Raw genomic sequence first — 9,100 nt, 5'->3', positions numbered from 1 at the left:
ACTTTGTGCACATTGTATTTACTAAGGCTGAATTGGGTAACTCTGTTTTCAAAAAGCTCACGATCTGGCTGCGCTTTGCTTGATACGGGCGTGTTGCTCTCGGGGTGTAATACGCGGGAGAACTGGGTTCAGCTCTCCCTACCCTCCCTGCCAGGAGCAGGATCGGGAGCACTGGCTTGCAGCCTGGGAGGGGGCTGGGGGCACTGGACTCTTCCATCTTGCGGTGTTCCAAAAACTCAGTTTCAGAATTTCTCAGTTTACTTGAGAAAGCACTTATGCTTAACTGTATCCAAGAATGTTTAGGTTTGGCAGTATCAAAATTTGTTTACCTTTGTGTTTTTATTCATCTGTCTGTTTTAAAGACGTCCAGTTAGTTAATCTTCAGGAAAAGCATGTTGCGCACTGTGTCGGATATGAAAATGCAGGCAAAAAGACACCCCCACCGACATGTCACTGTGAAAGCGAAAGCTTTATTGTGTGCTTTATCGTACGTTACATTAAGCATGCAATGATTTAGTCTTCATTAAGGTGACGAGTGATGACTGTTGCTTAGCTCCAAACCCCAACACGCACAGGCAAAAGTAGCCGGTTGCAAGAGGAAAGCTAGCGCAGTGCCTGTCAGCTAAGAGCCTTTTAAGTTGTGTCTGTAAACTTCAAGGAGTATAGACAGTGACCTGGAATGGTCTGAGCTCACTGCATCATGCAACGAGCAAGAATAAATGCAGCACCACCTATTTTCTTGACCGTTCTTCCCTCTTTTCCTCTCCTGGATTGGATGCCACGCCTGTTACATCCTCAGGAAGAGGCTGCTATGTTCTTTGGTCATCAAGGCTATTTCTCAGCTGTCTCTAAGGGCCGATGACAGAAACGTACCCAAGTTTCTTTTCCCGGGGGCTTGTAGGTGTGACCTTGGCAGCGCTGACGGATTAGATCGATGGGGAAGGTGCCACCAAGGGAGACAATCAGTTGTAAGGTACTGATGTGGCAGTGACAGTAATACTGTAAGTAGCGGGGGTTTGTGTCTCCTGTCTTATCGCCAGCAGGTATGTATCATCCAGAAGGGACTAAATAAAGGCTTACGCGGTGATGGCAATGCTTACCATATCGAGCAGCCCGTTTATTGTCAGTCTGGAGATCAGTTTCCCAGACTGCTTATGACTAATGACAGGAAAGTGAGCTTCCAAAATAGCCCACAAGAAGTTCTGTCATTTCACGAGTTTGCCTTTTTCTCTAGTCTATGAACCACGTGAAAGGCCTCTAAAAATTCATTGAAGTCAATGTGGCCATCTTTGTTGTAGTCTATGCTGAGGACTAACTTGTCAATGTCTTCATCATGCACATCGATGCCCAGGTGAGAAGTGAAGAGTTTCCACGTCTGGCCAAACTCCTCAAGAGAAATCAGACCTAAAGGCGACAGACAGCAGATTGCTTTTTCCAGCGCTGTTTCCCCTCCCCACACACGCACGCATGCACACCCCTCCACTGCAAGAAAGTTACCGGCCTGCTGTGGCTTTGGTGTGTTTTGTGATTTCACAACTGAAGTACATTTTTATTTCACGTGACGATCTAATGCCTTCAACAGTGGAACTGAGAAAGCAGTAAATACTGAGAGTGAGAGGGGAAGGGAGGAAAAGCCCCCCAAAAGAGCGAAGCTGGTACTGGGGATGGGATACGTGAGATTTTTTCTCAAGTTCGGCTCTGTGCACTGTCCCTTATACGGTTACAGCCTGACTGCTTAAATTAGTCTTCACTAAACTGGAAAAATGACATCACCTCTGGTTCCTCTATATTTAGAAGCCTTAAGGAGGAAACACAGCAGGGAAAGATAACTAGTATAGGCGTCCTAGAGCTGGTGCAGTGAAGTTACCTGGACTTACCTGAGTGATCTTTGTCAATGATGTTAAAGATGATCTCCAGATCCTTTCTGTATCTGCACAGCGTTTCCACCAAAGCGGGCTGAACCTGGTTTTGAAATTCCATACAGGAAACCATTCAGACCTTGGTTTGAGTCTGAGAATATGTCCTATCCACAGCTCTGTTCCCAGTTTAACTTCTCAAATGTTTTAAAAAAAACCACCAAACCCTTATGCTCAAGTTCCCTGGAATGATACTTTGTGGCTTGCCCTGAGGAATAATCAGCTGAAACCTGTCACTTTCAGATGACGGGGCATGGGGGGAAGGAGCCCTTCACACCTCCTACCTTCAGTAATTATTTGTGGAAATATGGATAATCTAGGGAAGATGCTGTACACCATGCACGCATAGAAAGCTGTTTAGAAAAATGACGGAGACAGCGCAGTACCAAAGCACTCTGCAGCCGCTCAGTAGCAACTGGAGTCTGTAGAAGAGACCTCAGCTACTACTAAACATCTAAAAGTCCATCCACGACTGTGACTCCCTCCTACGGGTGCCTGAACTGGCTCTGGAGCACATTTGGAAAGCTCATCTCAAAGAGTGAGGGTTGAGTGCCCTGGGTAGGATTTGTTGCATCCCCTCAGCTCTGTTATCTAAGCGCCCTTGAGAGTCAACGGGAAATAAGGAGCAGTTCTAGCATGTGATTCATCCAACCTATTTTAAGCATCTACCTTAGCAGGGAGCAATGATTCGTACCCTAGCAGTGCTCATTTCCCTCCAGTGACTATAAAAGGAAGCTCGGCAACTAGTTCAGCTGCAGATGTCTACCTGATTGGCCAAACCACTGTCTCATGCCTCAAGATGCACCAAAAGCTGTTCCTCCAAGACTTGCAAGGAGGCGTTTTCCTCACCTCTTTTATAGGTTGACCTATTTTCAAATCATAAAAACATGACATGAAGTCAACTCCTCCATCTGGGTTCATCTGTACTAAGTGAGGCCGCAGCATCCTCCAGGGCAGCTCCAGCTGTAGGACAGACTCCATCACTGCAGCCCAGTCATTGACAGAAATCTTACCTGCCGGAAGGGGCCAGTTCATGGTTACGACTGGTACGTGACACAGCCCAAATCAGTCACCAGCATGCCTTCTGCTGTTTTTAATAACAATTGCAAAACATAAACATTTTCTCCGAACCCTGGGATAAAACCCTTCATAACAGTGAGCAGCAGGGTTGGACTAGACATTTCCACAGGTCCCTTCCAACCACAACTACTTGGTGATGCTGTTACGATGTTCAGCACATTTTAATACCTTTTGAGAAAACCAGATTATGCCAGAAAGAGTGCTTCAGATGTGAGCGGAGCTGCAAGTATAGAGACCTATGTCGCTGAAAACCCAGCAAGACAGAAATATGCTAAACAGTTGTTCAGTGGCCAACAGAACAGTACAGTCACTTTTTGATTGCCCTTTTAGGGACAGCGATGACAACCCCATCAAGTGAGACGCCATCATGAGGAAAAGTTGTATTCGTGCTACAAATCCCTAACTCCTTGCTCCTACGTAAAAGGTTCATGTATCAACTTAACCACTGGCTTGTCTGCAGCTGATGGGTGAGCGCGTGTCTCCCAGTGGCATAGCCAGTCAACTTCACTCAGCTATTGCCCAGACTCAGAAGGCGAGCCCTTCCCCCTCACCTGAGACCCCAGTTCCTCCGTCTGACATCTGAAGGTACTCCTGAGTGAAGGTGGTGATCTTTGAGCTTCTGGAGCGGGACTTGCCCAAACTCTCTGCCCAGCCACAGCCACCATTTCCTTATTTGCCCATGTGTTTCAGTTGTTTTCTTTCACCTACTTAAAGCTTCATCCCCTCAAGTTGCTTTCTGGGGCTGAGCGCTTGCTAACACCTGTCCTCCTTTGTAGTCAGGAAGAACATAAGCTCAAACAGCCTCTGGTGCCCTCCAGCCTGACACTGGCAGGCAGGACCCTTCTCCGTGGGGTTTGTCCCCTCTGCCCCCAGGCGCACATGGAAGCTTCCCCGTGGCAGCAACAGGGCAGAGAGGTAGTGTTACCTGTGCCGTTGAGGTCATACTGTGCAAAAGCCCTAGTGAGTTCAGACCTGTGAGCATAAATCTTCTCTCGTAAGGACTTTAAGGCAGATGATTCAATTGTACCCACCCTAGGAGGAAAAAAATGCAGAGCAGATCAATAAAGGATTTAAATCCTCTAGCACTTCATGCTTTTCAACATTCATTATCAAATTCTTACATCCCTTGAGGTGTAGTACGTTTAGGGTTGCCAAAAGACAACACTGGGGGAGAAAAAAACCCCACAAACCCAAACCCAACAAAACCCCCTAAAAATAATCTGAATTTATGAGATAATAGAGTTTATGCAGGTAAGTCTAAGCTGCTTTGCTTTAGTAAATCTGACCACAGTGCTAGGCATGGCAAAGCTGTCATGATAAACTTTTTGGACTCAATTCTTAACAGGATTTGTCCAGATTAATGATGCAGCATTAAAGCAGACCTGACAGACAGGGGAGGCCCTTTACTAGTCCCTGGCAATTGTCTGTTCTAACCGCTTACTGCGTCTAATTACCTTTGGGACTCTCTCAGGAAACCAAGTTAGAGTACTTAGAACATGTTTTGTCTACTGTATCAATTTTTGAATTGTAGAACAGAAAAACAAAGACGACCAAGGAAGATGGGTGCCGATTCAGTTATTCAGTCAAACTGTAGATCTGTGGCAGGTACTCACACACTGAGTGAGTACATGCTGACTGCATGCAACACAGCTTTACCTCTCCCAAAGATTCTGCCTGCGCGTGTACTTGCTGACTCGATACTGTACAAACCGAGGAATCAGTTCAGGATTCAGTTTGATGTATGCTCCCCGGTTGCTCCCTTCTTCGTAATAGTTAGAGGCAGAAAATATGGTGATAACCTGATCATAGAAAACAAAGAAGCTAAAACAACCCTTCTTGAGACTGAAACTGATCCTAGGAAAACATGCAGGTTACAAAATTAAGCATCTGCATATAAAACCTGAGATCAACAACTATGTCGTTCAGATTGCTTGTGCTTTTTGAGTCAGAGCTCCAAGACTGTATTTTTGGCCTGTCATAGGAAGACTTCAGTTCAGAGGGCAGTGTGATATAACATGCTGTTAAACAGAAACCTCTTAGAAGATGGACCTGGTTCTTGGGATTCTTGCTGGCCACCTGATACAGCATGTCAGAAAGCAGGGCCAGAAGAGAAATGATTAAGTTGAAAGGCTTCTAGAGCCTTAGAGCATCTCTTGTGCTGCATTTACACACAGCTCTCCTCTGGGATGTTGTTGATGTGCATTCGTTTTCACATGAGCAATAGGCCAGTCCCCACTCCCTGAAGTTGTAAAGCACTTTGTTTGTCAGAACTCCATAATATGTTCTAACGTCTACCTAGCACACAATTCCCCCAAATCCACTTTAAAGAAGTCACTCATATTTTAATGAACTTTGCAGACAAACCTACTGTGGATGTGCCTGTGAAATTCACAGGAGAATTCTACTTTACATGGACGCATCTTACCTTCCCATTGTGACTGATCTCATAACCTTCTGGCTTAAATTCATGAGACCTGATGAGCATCTTCAGATTATACCTTTTAAACAGCTTGGCAGTGACATCAGGGCCAAAGTAACAACCTCCTCCTCGACCCTTGTTTGGTCTACAACCGTTTTGGCTTCGTGGATCACTCCAGAGAATGTCAAGGATCTGTAAATAGCAAACTCAAGCACATGAGGACTGGGAGTAGGTGAGGACTGACAGGCTATGCTGTCTGAAGTACTGGCCGTGGCAAAAGCCCCACAGTACAGGGAGAAAACGCACCTGAGCTAACAACGAGGACTGCTGTTTTCTTCCTTCCTTCAGCAGGGCATTCTTTTGGGCTGAAACTTGTTCTACCTTTCTTAAGAAACATTATCTAGATTTTGAATGAACCTCTTTAGATGAAATATTCCAGAATTGTACCTCCTTTTACCAGCTGAGGTTTCCAGACTGGGGTAGGTGCATCAGGAATAGTACCTGGTGCCTGGGCTATTTCAAAGAGAGCAATAGATGCCGCCTTCGCATGTAGGTGTGAGAGGCATTTGCTATTTCCCAGCACAGACCTGATAATCACATGGGTCAGTGGCTTTACCTAAACTAAGCTTGGGAGCGCCTGCTCTAAAGGTGACAAGAGTTGCCTTTGGCTTTATCATCTTGGGTTAGCTCATGTTTCAAAACAACATTTTACAGACATGAGGATGAATTACCATGGTTTAAGGTCACCTAACCTAATAATTCTAGTCAGTATTAAACATTAGGTGAAATGTGTTTGTTTAAACCTCACTGCATAAGGTTTGCACTAACACATTCCACTTCTCGTTTGTGAGCGTGGCTCAGTGGAGGCTTGGTTAGCTGGGGGAGTGCCAGATTTCAGGGGTTGCTTGTGCCCATTACATCAGTTTGTAGGTCAGATATGTATCTTGGGAAATAACATTTTCAGAGACAGATTCGCTTCTTCAGAAGCAAAAAAAAAGTGTGTGCCCCTTATAGCAGCTGTCTGAAGAGAAGCTCCGAAAAATAAACTTACACACAACCCAATTTTGAGCTTCTAAATTGCTGTGAAAATTAAGCTTTTCAAATTGTCACAATTTATTAAATTACAACATGACAAGAGCTTCATGTTGCCTCTAATATTCAAGAGGAAATGAACAGCCAGAGGACAAAAAAAAACCCACCCCTGAGTATCAGCCTGTATGTCTCAGGAGTTGGGTGTTTTGGGGCGGTATCAGCACTCAGCTGCCAAAACCACAGCCAAAAAAAGGTGCTCGCTATCACCAACAATTGCAGTGTCTGACCTATTTAAACTGACAACCACGTATGTACCAACAGATCTAACCACATGAGGGCATGCAGACACATCTCATACCAAGCAGTTTCCTCCGCCTAACAGCTAAGAAAACACTGGGTAAATTGTACTTGGAAGGTATAAAATCACAAGCCTTTATTACCAGGTCTACAAAAAGCATCCAAAGAACTAATAGCTGGCTAGTGTACGCCCAAGGTTTCTTATTAAGAGAGTCCCTTCAGACTCAACACACTCCCTGAACAGAGCGCCTGCCAGGTTTGTGCAGGAGGGTTCAGTATCGGTCTGTCTTTGGTTTCACCTACTTGTTTCCATTCCTTCAGGGCAGGGTCTGAAGACAAAGTCGAGCCTGAAGGCTCAGTGGAGCCTGATGAAGAGATGTGTTGTGTTTTTCCTGTGACATTCTGGTTGACAGTGTGTTTACTGGGTCTGGTTGTGGGAATTCTCTCCTTCACTTGGTCCTGTCTGTCTCTTACTGATTTTGGTGGCCGCATCAAAGATTTCAACTTTAAAAAAAATCCAAAACATTGAAAGAGTTACCAGAACAAAAAGACAATACAGAGATACGTGAAAGGCACATCGGTTCCCATTCCCTGTACTAAGCAGTGAACTCTCATAATGTCCTGAACTCACAGGTTTGGTGGGAGCTGCAGGTGTTTGGCACTTGCAGAAACTTTGCTTTATATCTATCAGCAACCAGCCTCTTCAGAGCTGCTCTCGTACCGTTATCAAGACATATAGACTCATTCGAAGCCAGTCAATCACAAGGTCTCACTATACAGCAAGTAGTGTCTGGGCTCAGGGCAGACGCTGAAGTGCCCAGCTTCACTGGAAACTGAAAATATACGCGTACACTGTACTGAAAATGAAACGGCATTCACTACTGCTCTGACACAGTAGCATGCTGCTAGGTTAATTTGGCTGAAACCAATGGACTGTCACAAGGATAACAGGGAAATTGAGGAAGTATTACGTCAGGCCCTTTTATTGTTAAATCAACCTCCTCCAATATGCATGGGCTTTTGCTTTTTTGGAGCTGTGTGCTATGGCTCCATGAATTCTCGTTAAATACAGACACTTCTCCAGGGAGTATCTTTTCTTCTCATTTGAAATTTTCTCATGCTAGTTCATTTTTTGAACAAAAAAAACCCCAACAACAAAACACCCCCCACGCCAAATTCTACTCTTCAACAGAAAAGGACTTCTGCAAAACAAAACACAGAACACTGGGTTACTCCCCAGGGCACTGACCAGTATTTGAGACCTGTCAGTTGCCAGCTGTACCAATTAAAATACATCAGCTGGCCTTGAGTGTTACTTGCCCTGAGTTGTGGCACACACACGCCTCATTAGCAACGCTCTCCTGGGGCAGCAACTTTGACCTGTTAATTCTGCACTTCACAGGTATCACATCAGTAACACGCTGAGCCCAGCCTTGGCAAAAGCGTGGGCAGAACTCAGCTCACAGTTAAGACACCTACATCTGTAGCTAGGCACCCAGTTTTAGTGTACGGTGGTATAGCCAGTGGAGCCTAAGACTCAGGCGACCAGAAGTATTCATTGCCCTTTTTAACATCTTTAAGAAACAGAGATACACCTGCCTGTCCTGTAAAGCAGTTACTTCTGTATTAGAAAACATGAGGATGAGAGAAATATCTCTGGATTCCACAGATGCTAATCACAAGGTACACAAGGTTGCTTAAATATATGTATCCTGTGCCATCTGGGATGCTCTGCTATGTCTGTGAGTTAGAGTGAGGTGGGCAGATATGAACCAGACCTAAAGGAGACCGGTAGAGGAGACCTGCAAGAAGACTTTCTCCAGAGGCAGCCAGAGGGGCCATTCCTCAGCTACAGGGTGCTTCCACAAACAGCACTGGAGACCTATGTCTGAGCAATGGTAAGACCTGGATCTCCACCAGGTCTCCGGGATCTCCATTGATTACAAGGGACCTAAGCACCCCACTCACAAGCGGACATCTTGATTTAGTTGTCCAAATTCAAACCAAATCCCACACCATTTTCCACTATTTGAAAGAGCTGTGTTTGCTCACCATTTCAGAAAAAAAAAAAAAAAAAAGGATGTTTCTGTCTTCTAAATCCCTGAAAAGCAGTAGTTTCCGTTATCTCAAGGCCAGGTCCTGAAGTTTGATCCTGCTGGAAAAGCTCTCCCACATGTGCAAAGCTCAGCTGCTGCCAAGGGAGTGCCTCACAGGTGGAGAACTTCCCCCACACCACAGATGGCAGAAGCACAGCCCCAGGACAAAAGGCAGTGCTAAAAAGATGTGTCTAGATTGATTTCTAAAGTGTTTAGAAATGCCTGAGAATTAAGCACTTTTCATCCTTTCTGGCTAATGC

At 45.1% G+C, this 9,100-nt stretch overlaps 1 protein-coding gene across 1 annotated transcript in view; it reads right to left on the bottom strand.

Moving 5' to 3' along the window:
- Positions 1-451: 451 nt before the first annotated feature.
- PPEF1 (protein phosphatase with EF-hand domain 1) overlaps positions 452-9,100 on the bottom strand; it is a 30,682-nt gene continuing 22,033 nt past the window's right edge. The window contains exons 10-16 of the mRNA XM_075096518.1: positions 7,048-7,248; positions 5,422-5,607; positions 4,653-4,795; positions 3,922-4,028; positions 2,766-2,929; positions 1,878-1,962; positions 452-1,404 (exon numbers count right to left, since the gene is read on the bottom strand). Of these exons, the coding sequence (XP_074952619.1) occupies positions 1,211-1,404; positions 1,878-1,962; positions 2,766-2,929; positions 3,922-4,028; positions 4,653-4,795; positions 5,422-5,607; positions 7,048-7,248 (1,080 nt within the window). The 3' untranslated portion in view covers positions 452-1,210. The remainder of the gene's footprint in view (positions 1,405-1,877; positions 1,963-2,765; positions 2,930-3,921; positions 4,029-4,652; positions 4,796-5,421; positions 5,608-7,047; positions 7,249-9,100) is intronic.

This window comes from Phalacrocorax aristotelis, chromosome 1, assembly GCF_949628215.1.
Source record: "Phalacrocorax aristotelis chromosome 1, bGulAri2.1, whole genome shotgun sequence".
Taxonomy (NCBI): Eukaryota; Metazoa; Chordata; class Aves; order Suliformes; family Phalacrocoracidae; genus Phalacrocorax; species Phalacrocorax aristotelis.
The sequence above is the reverse complement of the archived record's forward strand: the minus strand, read 5'-3'. Positions and strand labels throughout refer to the sequence as shown.